General features: G+C 26.6%; 1 protein-coding gene across 1 annotated transcript in view; it reads right to left on the bottom strand.

Annotated features, from left to right (window-relative positions):
- Positions 1-4,161: 4,161 nt before the first annotated feature.
- Positions 4,162-16,013, bottom strand: part of LOC100213204 (leiomodin-3) — a 55,654-nt gene continuing 43,802 nt past the window's right edge. Inside the window, exons 6-9 of the mRNA XM_065788273.1 lie at positions 15,857-15,940; positions 15,618-15,677; positions 15,316-15,460; positions 4,162-4,479 (exon numbers count right to left, since the gene is read on the bottom strand). Of these exons, the coding sequence (XP_065644345.1) occupies positions 4,298-4,479; positions 15,316-15,460; positions 15,618-15,677; positions 15,857-15,940 (471 nt within the window). The 3' untranslated portion in view covers positions 4,162-4,297. The remainder of the gene's footprint in view (positions 4,480-15,315; positions 15,461-15,617; positions 15,678-15,856; positions 15,941-16,013) is intronic.

Raw genomic sequence — 16,013 nt, forward strand, 5'->3', positions numbered from 1 at the left:
AACTTTGGAGTTAGCAAAAAAAAACGAAAAAACATTTTATTAACGTCTGTTTTTCAAGGACAAGTACTGTGATTTCATAGTGACGGTCATGGTTTTATTTTTCAAAAAAAAAAAAATTTATTATTCCATTTAAAAATATCTAGTTGTTATTAAGTATTTATTAATTGTGATAAATTGGAAAAACAAGTATGAACTAAGAATATATTTTTTTAATTAGTGCTTATGCACTTTTAAATTCAACCACTCCCCCGCCACCCCCTTCCTCCTACACTTTTGTACGCCTTTTGCAGACCCCTCTTCTTAAGAGCGTACGTACTTTATGGACGACTCTTAAATGTTTAATCGTTTAAAAGACTACTGAAAAATAAATTTTATAATGACGATCTTTAGCTTAAAACTTAAATTTGACAAAAGATAAACAAGGTGACTACAGTGAAGCACTTTTTTTTTTTTATACACTTTTTTTATACACTTTTTTTATTTATAATGAAGTATAGTTTTTTTTTTATACACTTTTTTTATACACTTTTTTTATTTATAATGAAGTATAGTTTTTGATTTGCATAATAACTTGAGAACTGTTTTGTTTTAATAAGAAAAAAAATTGTCTTCTTGCTGATAAATATCCATCAAATAAAGTTAAATAAAATTTTAGTATTATTTTTTTGCTTTGCTTGTATTATTTTGAAGCTTTATACATATCGTGAATATATATATATATATATATATATATATATATATATATATATATATATATATATATATATATATATATATATATATATATATGTATATATATATATATATATATATATATATATATATATATATATATATATATATATACATACATATATATATATATATATATATATATATATATATATATATATATATATATATATATATATATATATATATATATATTAAAAGACTAATAAAAAAAATAACAGTCCTAGAGTTTGTTCCTGAACTCGCATTTAATATCAAGAACCTCTCATAATATATTGGCGATTATGTATGCAGGCGATACAAATTTGTTCCGCAACCATTGTGATGTAAAAATATTGTCCAAACATTATACAAAATAAACACTGAACTAGAAAGCTTTAATTAATGGTTTATAGTTAAACACACGACTAAATTAATAAGACTACAGAGCTTACAAAACAACGCAAGTAAAGCAAACCACGCACATAAAGTAATTAACTAGAGATTTGGAAAATCTTCTCCTGTAATGAAACACATGAATGTCCTAGATATATTAAAACTTAATTTGCTTCAAAAAATAATATTCATGTATAAAAATAAGAATAACTTGTCCCAAAAAAAATTTCTGATATTTTTACATCGGGTTTTTCTCAAAAATACAACCTTCGTTTAAATACAAACCATAACTATCACTTGAGCAGAGTAAAATCACAAGGGTCAAAATTTTCAATTATGAGCCAAGGCCAATCATTGTAGACTGGCCTTGGCTCATAATTGAGAAAATTCCGCTAAAGCAATGTCCTGACATCGCTTTAGCGGAATTTCGCTCCATGTTTCCTTAACTACGTTCCAAAGTGACTAATTTGTGGTGGGTTTGGCAGCAGCAACCACCTTCTTTACGTCAGACCACAAATTCTCGATTGGGTTAAGATCTGACGACTGTGCTGGCCACTCCATAACGTTCACTTTATACTCCTCAAACCAATTCATCGCCTTCTTGCTAGTGTGCTTTGGGTCATTGTCCTGTTGGAATACCCATGACAACGGCATTTCATAGTCTGCATACGGCAACATTACTTTATCCAATATATCAACATAAACGCGTTGATCCATAATAGTAGTAATGTGATGAATGAGCCCTACTCCGTAATAATAAAAGCATGCTCATATCATTATACTACCACCTCCAAGTTTAATAGTTTTGATGTATATTTTGGATTGTATTCTGCATTCGGCGGTCTTCTAACATACACCCGAGAGCCTTTTCCACCATAAAGCACAATCTTACTTTCGTCTGTCCATAAAACATTTCTCCATTTTTGAGTGGCCAATTTGAGTTTTTTTTAGCAAACGCAATACGCTTTACAACATGTCTAGCACTAAAAAGTGGAACTTTTCTGGAGCTACAGGGTTTTAATCCATTAACTCACAGACAACTCCGAACTGTTTGTACTGTTGCATATCAATGTTAAAGTCCTTTTTCAGCTCGGTAGCTATTTTAAAAGGTTCCTTTTTAGCCTATCGGACTAAGCGATTGGCCAGCAATGTTGAAATAGAACGTTTTTGACCACGTGTTTCAGGCTTTTCTTAAAATTTTAAGGCATTTCTTATCATTTTGTTGGAACACTCAACTAAACAACCAACTTCTCTATTAGATTTCCCTGCTGATATCAACTTTCGGATCAGCTCTCGTTTTTCTGCACTACAATGCTTTCCGCGTCCCATTTTTATATGTAAATATCTCCTACTAATACGCACTAACAAAAAAACGAATAAAACAACAACAAAAAACGCTTGCTATTTTCAAAACAATTTTTACCGTTATCAGAGTTTTTTACAACAAAAGAGTGTGTGGTGCTATTTTATTTTTCGGTGAGAATTGGCATTTTTGATTAAAATCAAGTAACACTAAACAGTTTTTTTCCAAAAATGATTTGTTTTAGAAAATAAACATGTTAGCTAATATTTTAAATAGCAAAGCTATATATAAAAATTATTTTGCATGGTGTTTTCTTAACAAAAAGGAAAATGCGCTTAGTGGTGCTATTTTATTTTTCGCAACTGTATGTATATATATATATATATATATATATATATATATATATATATATATATATATACACACACTCATATATCTTTTATAAAAAACTTTTTATATTTGACATGCTACATGTTTATTTTAGCGTTTTTTGGCTAAAGATTTTAATGTTTAAATTGCAATGGAGCTTTTAATGTATATCTTTCACGTATTATTGTTCACAAAAAAAATTTATTGTAAACTTTCTAAAGCCATGTGGGTTTTAAATGTTATTGTTAAGTTGTAAAGGTTTCATTGTAGATTTATTTCTTTTATATGAACAACGAAATATATATTTTACTAACTTAACTCCTGACTCATCCATCACAACCAGGGCCTTCCAGAACGGGGGATATAGAGAGTGTCCCCCCTTCCCCTAATGGTGTTATTATGTATTGGAATCGGCACATTTAGCATTTGAGTTGGCAAGTTTTTAAGTATAATTGGCATATGTTAAATATGGAGGACCATTTTTTTTTTTTTTTTTTACATCTTTAGTTGATATCTTTAGTTACACGGCCTCCCCCTTTCAGGACAAATCTCTTCCGGATGGCCCTGAACACAACATACTGTTTTTTGAAATAAAGATATCTTCAACTCACTTATGTATTTGGCAAATGTAACAATTGTAATAAAACTTTTGACGTCGTAATATTTTAACTTTGAAGTAAAATTCAGTTATCAATGACAGGAGCATACTGACTTTATGACATGACTGAAGCATACTGACTTTAAGACATGACTAAAGCATACTATTGTTAAGCGGTTGTTTGTTATTTTTATTTATAATTTCTTATTGGTCGTTTTTCTCAGTTTGCCATTTCTACATATTTTTAAGTCACCATTTCCGGTATAAAGTTTTCTTAATTAAATATATCGAACAAATGTAAACATTACGTTTAAGAATTTATGTGCGAGTAATAAAACTAAAATTACTCGGAATACATACAAATACTGCAAATAAGCCTTCAAATAAAAAATAGAAAAAAAAACTATATATATATAAAAATATTTAAAAAATAAAATAGTTAGAATTAAGTAATTTACAAACTAAAAAAAAAAAAAAAACTATAATTTACTTATGTGATAATTTACATTAACTATAAAAAGCTGTAAAAAATTTAAAATTGCTTCATAATTTTTGGAAATCTTATGCTTTTCCTTAACTTAACAAAAAAAAAACAAAAAAAAAACAACAAAAAAAAAAACAACTAAAAACAAATTATTTCTATGTTTTTTTGAATCCAGTTTTTATGTTTTAAAAAACCAGTTTTATGTTTTTAAAAATAGTTTTTAAATATAATTTTTTTAAAGACAATTTAAAAAAAAAAAAAAAGGTTAAAGCTCAGTTTAATGCATCTAATCTTATCATATCGTATTGTATCGTATATAAATATAAAATTGCGAATGTCGCGCGGCCTTGTAAAAATCTTAGCTTACGCAACTTTTTTTTTCACACAATTCATATTTCTTCTTAACACACATTATAATTCATCGTCATTTTTTACTTTAATTTAATTTGTTTGTCGCTACTGGCTTCATGTTTTTCATTTGTTCTTTGAGCTGAGCTTTAATGCCTGAATTGTTTTCAGCTTGTACAGGTATCATCCAGCGCTGAGGATGCTCATCTCGCTTCTTCACTTCTTCTGAAAGATTATAAAACTTCTCTGATTGACTTCTCTTTTGCCGTTCTAGGAAAATATTATATTAATTTAATAAAATAAAGTTTAATATTCAAAGTATAAAGTACACTTACATTTATTTTAGATATTTTTAAACCCTGTTTTAAAGTATAAAAACTTAACGAAAGATCAATTTTTCTTAACTTTGTTTTTTTAATTTCAAAGTGTACTCACAAAATAAAAACAAGAGTAATGCAATTTAAAAGACAGACTGCAAGGTAATCGTATATATTTCTTTTTGAATGAAAGAAGAAAAAAAAAACTTACTCAACATTTTATAATAAAGAGTTTGTTTATAACTTTTGAATTTTAAATTCAAAAAATCATGAAAATAATGTCATTTATTTTATTTTAATTGTGCAAAAAACAATGCAAAGCTAATCGAGTTAAGATCCCTTCACGCCAATGTAATACTCATGTGCTGTGCTGGCAAGGCCAGGGCTTGAAACTAGGATACTGCAATATATTTTAGGCAGCACACTATTTAACTAAGCTATCCCTGCTAACAATTTAATAGTTTAAATCCTGCTCAGAATCTTGTAGATTGTAAGGTTATACGCAAGCTTACTGTGACCACTAACGCAAAACTTAAAAAGTTATTATGTAAAAGAGATACTAAATTATTCTTAATTTAAAGTTGGAAATTTTTTAACTTTTAAAAGTTGCAAACTTAACAATATTTTAATTAATTTTTATTTTATATTTACATTAACTTATTTAATCTATACTTTAATTTATTTAATATAATTAATTCTTATTTAATATTAATATACTTAACATAATTAATTTTTATTTAATATAATTATTTTATATTCAATATAACTACTTTATATTTAATATAATTAAGTTATATTTAATATAACTAATTTATATTTAATATAATTAATTTATATTTAATATAATTAATTTATATCTAATATAACTAATTTATATTTAATATTAATATACCTAATATAATTAATTAATTTATATTTTATTTTATATTCACCATCAATAGAGTTGTTTTGTTTTTAACTTTGGAATCAACTTTACAATACCTATTTGATTGTGAAGTATTTAAAAAAATATTTATAAACAAAATAAGTATAAATAACTACATCCATGATGCAAAAAAAACTTATTAACCATTTATTGTTTACAGTAGCCATATGGCTACTATCAATTTCCAGATTATGTATTCTGTTGATAACGTATTATATATAATACCATTATTTGTATCAGCTTAATACAAAAATAAAAACTCTTTAAATTAGGGTTTCAAGCCGGTTTTTTAAAAACGGATTTGATGAATTACTAGAGGTTTTTGACTTGTTTTAGTACTATATTGTTCATTGTGAGTTAATAAAGTTTTATTAAAGGTGCCAGTTGGTTAATATCCAATTTTGTATTTTTAAAAGTTATAAAATTATTGTTAAAAGTAGTTTTTTTAAATTAATTTATAAAATCACTATTCTGCCCTCATAAACTTGTTAGTAGCCATATGGTTACTCTGACCAGAACTGGAATAATTTTTGAATATATATATATATATATATATATATATATATATATATATATATATATATATATATATATATATATATATATATATATATATATATATATATATATATATATATATATATATATATATAGGGTCGTTTCCACACTTACCGTAAGTTTAACAAAAGTTATTATAATATATTAGACTACTCAAAAAGTAGACATGCATTAGAAATGAATTTTTGCAGCCGTCAATGTAATACGATGAGGGTTACTTTAAAATTATTCTCACTCTGAAATTTAAATCAATAATGTACTTACTTTGATCAATCTTTTAAAGCGCAGTTTTCCGTACTTATCGTTAGTGTTTCACACTTATCATATATATGGTCGACACTTATCGAATATCTTAAAATCTACTTTAGTGTCTGGTTTAAAATGTGCTCGCAGTTTCAAATGAAAATTTAATGGATTGGTAACATTTTATAAAACGTTTTTAGGTATAAAATTAAAAAATAAGACTATTAAATAAATTTAATGTTTATTATCAAATAAACACTAATTATATAGTAATAAAAACATTATTATGAATTGAAATTAAAGATTTTAAAGCATTTCCATTACTTTAGTATACAATCAATGTTACAATCGATGGTAAACGTTCTACTTTGCGCTTGGACTGGACTGGACTGATTGGACTGGTTGTTTTGGCCATACTAAAACACTTTCGATTGGATTTATTATTTTTGCTGCTATTTTTAAACTAAAACAAGCTGGTTTTGGTTCTATTACAGCTGCATTATTGCAATCAGGCATTTCCATATCGGTTATACCTTGCACATTTTCTAAATTACAAGTTGTTGATAGATTTTTATTACCTTGTTGTATTTCATCAGGTAAAATTATGGTCTTATACGTTTCAGAAAAAGCTCTTTTCCAAAAATGATGCAACTGGAGGTATTCAAGATCACCTTTCCAACCTAAATGTTTGTCAGGAATTTAAACTGCTCTAAAGTCAATGCACTTTTCAATAAAGGTTATGGGAGAGTAAGCTGATAAAGTCACACTTGAATGATTTTCTTCTTAATAAGGAGCCGGAACAATAGTTGACTCAGATAATTTTTGAACAATTTTTTTGTAGTCAACACTATTAGCATCAAATGGAAAAATTCCAATATTTTTAAAACCACTTTCGATATTATTTGCCATAGAAGGATCGATTATAAAAGAATTTAATGTTTCTGGTACATTTTCATTGTTTATTTTTTGTCCATTATGGTCAATGCGCCATTGTCGGCAAAACGATTTCTACTTTGCTTTCATTGGCCCAAAAACTGCCACATCGAGCAGCCGCAAAATATGTGTTGCATTTGGGAACAAAGCAATAAGAATTATTCCTTTTTTAGAGCAAAACTCACTATATTCGATGACCATCAAAAAAAATTATAACTGGTAAAGGAATTTCTTTTTTTATCAAAAATGGATTAAAAACGTATGTTATATACTCAAAAATAAATTCTACAGCCATCCAACCATTATCACTTTTTCCAATACCCCATCCTGATGGAGCAGCATTTATAATTTTATTTGGAAGACGAACATATTTAAAAATTGTTAATGATGGAGTAAAAGTTCCACTGGCATTTACTGCAAATAAAGTGGTGATGCTTTTATTAATTTGAGCACTTTCTTAATAAGTATTTTTTACTCATTCACCAATTAATAAATTAGTTTTTGGTGACAACTGAAAACCACTCTCATCCATATTATAAACGCGCATCGAATCATTTAAATGTTGAGCGTTTTCTCCTAAAAGCTTCGGTATTTCAGTAAACCAATCTCTTATGACTTTTTCAATTACTCCTCCTCTAGCTCGGTTTAAGTATTCACCTTATTTTGGAGATCAAATATTCAAATATTTTTGCACAGTATCTAATAGCTGTACTACAGACATGGCAAATCCCATTCTGGTGCATGTTGGTAACCACTCGACTAACTTGTTTTCAATTTGTCCACCTAGAACTAATTCATAACCGCAGTGTCGTATTTTCAAAGAAGTTCTTTAGATATTTTATCACGAAGCGTCTGATAAAGAATTCCAAACGCCTTGCTCGCTTTGTACACAACCATACCTTTTTTAACAGCATTAATAGCATCACGTAATTGACTATCTGTATATTGAAGTTTTCGTTTTGAACTACAAACTTTTGTCTAATATTTTTGTCATGCCTATTAATATTTTTATAGTAAAAAAAAAACAAACAAATTGATTATTCATTGGACATACGATATGTATGGAATGACATTCTTTTTAGTTCATACTTATCGTACATTCAAAAATACTACATTGATACTATAATGATGAGTTGTTTTAATAATATTAATAATAATTCATGTTTTATTTACCTGATTAAGTCAATTTAGAAATAAAATTTTATGTTATCTTCTTAAATTTCCTTGTTTTATTTGAAACGCTTCTAACAGCTGGTACTTAAAAGAAAAGTATTTTTATAGGCTGACGTGATAAACCCACTGAGCTCATTTAAGTAACTATGTATTGCGGTTTCTATGTATTGTAATAGAAGTGCATGACGATGTTGTTGATACACAAAATATAAAAATAAAAAAATAATTACTACTTTTTGCAAAAGTTATGTTAGTATTTAAAACCTACGATTAGTGTCGACTCACGGTAGGTGTGGAAACGACCTTATATATATGTTTTATATATATACTTTTATGTATATATGTTTTATATATACATATGTTTTATATATATATATATATGTTTTATGTATATATATATATACACCTACATTTATATATGTTTTACATATATACTAATATATGAATTTTTGTACTATCATTTATTCAAAAACTGCCTATGTCAGCAAAAACCCAATTGCTAAAAATGTTAAGCAAAATGAAATAATAATTTGCACCATTGTAAATAATTTTTACCCAAAATAATTATGTGAACCATAAAGGGTTAAAATTATTAAAGGTTCTGTGATTGGACCAAATATATGTACAGTAATAGCTCCATTTTCACCACAAAAAACTTAGTAGGCAGCTTGGTAGCTTTTATTTATTAACTAGTAGTAAGTGACAATTATCAGAAGGATTATTTCAGATAAGAAACAATACAGGAGCAAAGATGGAGCCTTGGAGTATTTCTAAAGTTACTGGAAAAAATGGGTTAATCTGTTTAACTGGAATGGCAGAAAGAGTATGAATATTATATTCAAGGGTCGAATTGGAGGTAGAGTTTTTTGCAAATAACTCTGCCTTCTGGGAGAAGCAATAAGATCAGACCCGTTTATTAGAAATAGAGATGGAATGCTAGACTTAATTTAGTTAATGACACTGTTAAGGATTTTTAAAAAGTAACAGAGCTTGGCATTGGACAGAGACTTTTCACATAGACTTCTTGCAATAATAAAAAGACATTTGTTCTCAAAGTAGAGATATATTTTTGTAAAAATAACAAAAAAAATTATTGCAGTTTATTATAGCAGCTGCACAAGAAGGTGAAAAACGCAGAGTAGAATGAGGCTTGACTTAAAAATAAAGAAAAGCTTCCATACCTGCTTGGATTAAGAAGGTTAGGTAAGAGGCACATTTATGCATACATTAGGGTGGTCCTTAAAACAACTTTTTTTTTTTAAATCTGCTCCCACCCTCTAAATGTGCTCTAATATAATAAAAAAACCTTAGAATCTAAAAATTTTCTAAAAAAAATATTTTAAGGGTAGCTCAAGACCCTTAAGTATCAGATGTTTCCCTATAATTATCGAAAAAATAGTTCTTCAATAGAATATTATGTTAGGCCTCAAAAGAAGCGAAATTATATAAAAACTTCAAAATTAATCATCATTTTATAAAAAAAATATTATTTTAGATTTCAATGCCTAGAAAATGGCATTTTTAAATTAAAAACTATGCATTTTTACAAAAAGTTTTTATTACAATTTTTTTTTGAATTTTTTTATAAAATGATGATTATTTTAAAATTTTTTATATATTTTTGCTTCTTTTGAGACCCAACATGATATACTTATGAAGAACTTTTGCTTTGATAATCATAGGGATCCGTCTGATAATAAAGGGTCTTGAGCTACCCCTAAAAGAATTTTTTTTGGAAAAATATTTTATTTCTAGTATTATTTTATCATATATTATACATTTAAAAAGTGGGAGCAGATATTTAAAAAAAAACTTGTTTTAGGGACCACCCTAGCATATATAATATGGATATATATGGATATAAACATATGTTTGTTATTTATATAGATGCTGGGATACCAAGCCTTTACATATATGTATAAAGTTTAGTATTCATATAATAATCAAAAAAATAAAAAGGTAAGAAAACTTGGAGAAAGTGCATTACATATGGTATAAACAAGTTTTAGTGATGGAAAAAAAATGCTCAAGATTTTTGATATTAGAGAAATAACTAAAATTAGGACATAAAAAAATTGTAAAAAAATGAGCCAAAACTTAACAAGAGAGCAAAGAAAAGCTTTAAAGAAAATTAAGGAAAACTAACTTGTCGATATATATCCGTTTGATAAGGGTAATGGGCTTGTGAGAAATGAACACAAAAAAGCTTTAGAAAGAATTCACAATAAAATTGGTCAAACAAAGATTTCAAGTGAAGATCCTACTTCTGGTTAGGCTATAAAAATCTCTCACAACTTAATAAAAAACAAGGATTTTCAAAAACAAAGTATGACAGTATATATCCAAGTGATCCAATCCGACCTCGTACGTATGGTCTAATTAAGGCTCACAAGCCTGAAAAAGCTTACCCTATGAGAATAGTTATATCAACTATCGGTACTCCTAATTATGGAATATCAAACTACTAGTTAAAGCAATACAACGTATCTTAAATAAAAATAAAACACGTTGGAAAAATTCTTTTGATTTTATTAGCAAAGCAAACTCATGAAATTTTGAGGAAAACGAAGTTCAAGTTTCATTCGATGTAATAACCCTGTATCCATTCATTCCACTTAAAGAAACTACTTTAATTCTTATAGATCAATTAAATAAAGATGATTCCTACAGATGTTCTACCAAGCTTACTATATCAGAAACAAAATCACTTATAGAGCTTTGTTTACACCGCTGCTATTTTTTGTGGAACAACGAGATCCATAAATTGGAGAATTTTGGTCCTATTGGTCTTTCATTCATGGTTGTATTGGCAGAATCTTTTCTACAACATCACGAATAAAAACGCTTTTGAAACAAAATTGCAATGACATTAAATCCTCCTCTCGACTTAAAATCCTATTCAAGATACGTCGATGATAGCCATGCTAGATTTTCAAACATCCAAGAAGCAGAGAAATTCAAAATAATCTTAAATAAACAACACCCTGCACTACAATACAAAATCGAGACAGAAAACCATAACAAAATTCTGAATTTCCTAGATATAACAATAATAAATAACATCAAAGGTAAGTATGAGTTTAAAGTCTACAGAAAAGAAGCCATTACAAATATCCAAATTAAACCGCACTCGAATCATGACCCCAAAATTTTATGCGCAATATTCAAAGGTTATGTTCACAGGGCATACTCCATGGGCATACTCCACACTGCAGTGTTACACATTTAAAAAATGAGATAAATTTTCTTATTCAAGTTTTTATTGAAAATGGGTACACCGAAAACCAACTAAAAAGTATTGCAAATCAAATTAGGAAAAAACGGTCCGTAAAGAACAATAGAATTCAATCTGAAAACAATGCTCTCCCAACAGTATCATTACCATGGATAACTTCACTACCATCAAAGTTAAGGAAAATATTTAGAAAAGTTGGATATAGAGTATTTTTTAAATCAAATCCTAATTTAAGAAGATTACTAACATGTAAAAACAAATCTAGATTGCCCCAAAACAGCCAACCTGGAACATATTTAGTTGAATGCAATTGCTCAAAAAAATATGTAGGAGAAATAAAGTTACAAATTAGAACAAGAACTCAACAACACCAAAAAAGATTTAAACGATGCCAAACATTATCAATCAGCAATTGCCACACATAGCAAGTTTTGCTCTGAAAAAATAAATTGGGAGAAAACAAAATCTCTTAAAGTTGAAATAAAAAAATTTAACCATAAAGTACGTGAAGCACTAGAAATACAGAGACACCAATGTTTCCCATCGAATTGCGTAATAAATCTTGATAATGGGCAATTTGTCAAGACTAAATTTTAGACTCCGTTTTTTATATTTTTACATAAAGAAAAAAAAAGCCATTCAACTGCCAATTAAAAAAAATTTTTTTTTTAACGTTCAAAAAATTTTGTAATGTTTTACGAGCTGATGATATATAATCAGTAGTTCTCAATTAAACCATTTCTTCTGACTTTATCAACTAGGCCTGGTATAGACTGAGCTAGGCTCTGTATGAGCTCAATATCAATTTTATTAAGGCAATACTTGATTCTAGAACGTAATTTTTTAAGATTTTCTGCATGCCAATTATTCTTGTAAACAAGGCCTTTCAAAATACTCCAAAAATTTTCGATAGGACGACATTCTGGCAATTTTGCAGGGTTATCCGCTTTCTCAACATAATGCACATTTTCCTTGTTTAGGTACATGATTACTGTTTTTGATAGTGAGATGATGCTAAATCTGGCCAGAATACATATGCACCATCTGAATGATACTTATTGATGAATGGAATAAGTTTCTTCTTAATACATTTGTTTAAATAGATTTTTTGATTTACAGCCAGTCCACTTGGTACAAAATAAGGTTAAGAAATTCCATTTTCAGAAAAAGTAATCCATAGAAGTAATTTCTTTTGAAACTTTTTTTTTGTTTGGTATTTAACTGTAGATGGAGTAGACTTTACATCACTAGTATAAAATATATCATTTCCATTGATACTGGAGTGATTTAACATGAAATAAGACTCATCATCAATGATTGGTTTAAGATTTTTGAATTTTTGACACAACCGACTGCACTTAGTTCTAGCTGCTGCTTTTTACTGGTCAAAGCATTTTGGAATTCTCATTTTTTTTCTTAATTTAATATTTGTTCTTTTTTTTAATGTTTTACTAATGTGTTGCTGAGTACAGTTAAACTTTTTAGCTGCCTGTCGTTGAGAAACTCCGTCTTTATGGTCAAATATGAGTTTAAGCATTTCAATGTTTGTCATGGTCATTTTTTTAGCTATTACTCCTTTTCCTTGAACCCTTGGTACCCAGATTCACTTTCAGCACATTTAATTATCTTGTAGATAGTACTTTTAGGTATATTCTCAACTTTAAAGTGGTCATAAATGAACTTTTTACCATCATTTTTGTAACTTAAATAAAATTCATACACACGTTTTCTAATCTCTTCTTGTTTTGAATTTATTTTTTTATTCATTTTTCTTTAAAAATAAAAACACATAAAATATTTAAAAACTAGAATAAAAATACCTTCTAAAACAGTTTTCCTATTTTTAAAATCTTATTCCTTTAAGAAGATATGCGTCTTTAAATCTAGTCTCATTTTTTAGTTGTCATCCGTTATATATATATATATATATATATATATATATATATATATATATATATATATATATATATATATATATATACACATACATATATACACACACACACACATACTTTTCGATATAAGATATCAAAGTTTTACTTACTATAGAGAGATAAACTTAAAACAAAATCTACCTGAATTAAATATTATCTTCCTATTTATTAAGTTTACATAAAAATTAATATAAAGTCCCATTAGATTAGTTTATAATTTACTTGCCTATAAATCACCCTTATCAACATGAACCGCCATACAAATATGACTTTTCTTATTTGTCTAAGTCAATTTCATACCACTCACTAAAAAGTTTTTTCCACATCTTTTTCGTCATCAGGTAATAATTTTTGTGATAATTCATCACATTAAAATCTGTTAGGAGAGAGATCTGATGATTATGAAGGCTAAATCATTCTATTCATCATTTGATCTTTCTAGAACTCAGTCAAATAACTTATTTAATGTTCTAAAGAATATGTTTTGGGATTTAAGCTTAAGTCATTTTCTTCTAAAAAAATAAACGCATTGACATTAAACCAACTTTCCAAAGGTTTCCAAACTTTTAAAAGTGTACAAACAAACTACTTTTGTCATTATTAACCTGTGGCATTCTGGCCAAATCAGCCCCACACCTTAATACTAAATCCTCAATGTTTCACAGTCAATAATACACACTGTTTTATCATACATTTAACAATTTCTTTTTAAAACAAATAATCTTCTCTTGAAAGTTTAAGATTTAAAACTTTGACACATCAGCCCAATGTTTACAGTCATTGGTGATTCATTTTTTGCCTTTAGCATTTTTATTAATTTTATGATTTTTATCAAGGCATTTTAATTAAAATACTTTTGTTTTTTAAGTTATCCAATAATGACAAAAAAAGCAACAACAAAAAAACAAAAAACAAACATGAAACATAGTTAAAATAAAGCATTTTTAAAAAAAGACTTTGAATAAAATATAATTTAAATTTAGCTTTAAAGGAATGTAAAATAGTAAAATGTAGCTTGTAAAACTTTGTTTCAAAGGAATGTAAAACAGTTTTGCAATATTTATCTGAAAATAAATTTTTTTTATGCAAACTAATTCATTACATAAAACATGAATCTCTTCATCATAGATTAAAATATGTGAAAATAAAAAACTTTATTTCATTCTTTTAAAAAAGGGAGAAATGTTTTTGTTTAAAAGAGTTCTTTTCACAAATATATACAAATTTTTTTTTTATTAATTCAATATCATGTAAAGTTCTTTTGACCTAACTTAACATAAATTTTGTTTACGCATATCTTATTGGTAGCTAAAATCTCTCAAAAAAGTGTTTATAATCAATTAATAATATTACATTGAACTTTTTAATATATATATATATATACATATATATATATACATATATATATATATATACTATATATATATATATATATATATATATATATATATTATATATATATATATATATATATATATATATATATATATATATATAGATATATTTATATATATATATATATATACATATATATATATATATATATATATATATATATATATATATATATATATATATATATAGATAGATATATTTATATATATATATATATATACATATATATATATATATATATATATATATATATATATATATATATATATATATATATATATATATATATATATATATATATATATATATATATTAAAAAGAATAAATATAAAAATATTAAAGCATAAAAAAAAACATTGGTTTCAAAAAAAGCAAAAGAGTAAATTTACTTACGTAATTCTTGATTTTTAATTTGGAATCTATCTGCAGCACTTCTGCAGGAAGGTACAGTAAAGTGATATGATACTTTTAACATTTTATTATTTTTATTCAGAAGCCGAGCGAGTGCTTCTTCACCTTTGCTACCAAGTCCATGTTTCTATATGAATAAAGAAATAGCGTAAAAAAGATTGCATACATAAAGTAGAAATTGTTAACAAATTTAATTTTAAAATGTGGTTAAAACTTTATAAATCATAGAGTCTCATATCAACTGTAAACTCATAATCCGTCACTTTAAGCTTATCGTTTCTTACTTGATGTGAGCACTTTAATTCACGTATTGATGGATGATTTTCAAGAATTCTGCAAAGTTTCTAAAAAAAAATGTTGTTACTGATTTCTGTTCTAGAAATATAACATTTTAATCTTCAAAAAAGCTAAAAATGATATCCCTAAAAAAGTCGGGGGGGGGGTCAGTATAAGGAGTAATAAAAATGATACCTCTATAAAAGTAGGGGGAAGGGTTCCGTATGTAGAGTAATAAAAATGATACCTCTATAAAAGTACTGGTTAGATCGTTTGATTCAAGGTTAAGTGTTTCTAAACATGTGTTTGTCTTTAATGCTTGAAGTAAGGGCTGTAAAAAATAAAAATAAAATGATATGTGTAATAAAAAAATATAAAAAATATGATGTGTACCAAATAATTTA

This window comes from Hydra vulgaris, chromosome 01 (assembly GCF_038396675.1).
Source record: "Hydra vulgaris chromosome 01, alternate assembly HydraT2T_AEP".
Lineage (NCBI taxonomy): Eukaryota > Metazoa > Cnidaria > Hydrozoa > Anthoathecata > Hydridae > Hydra > Hydra vulgaris.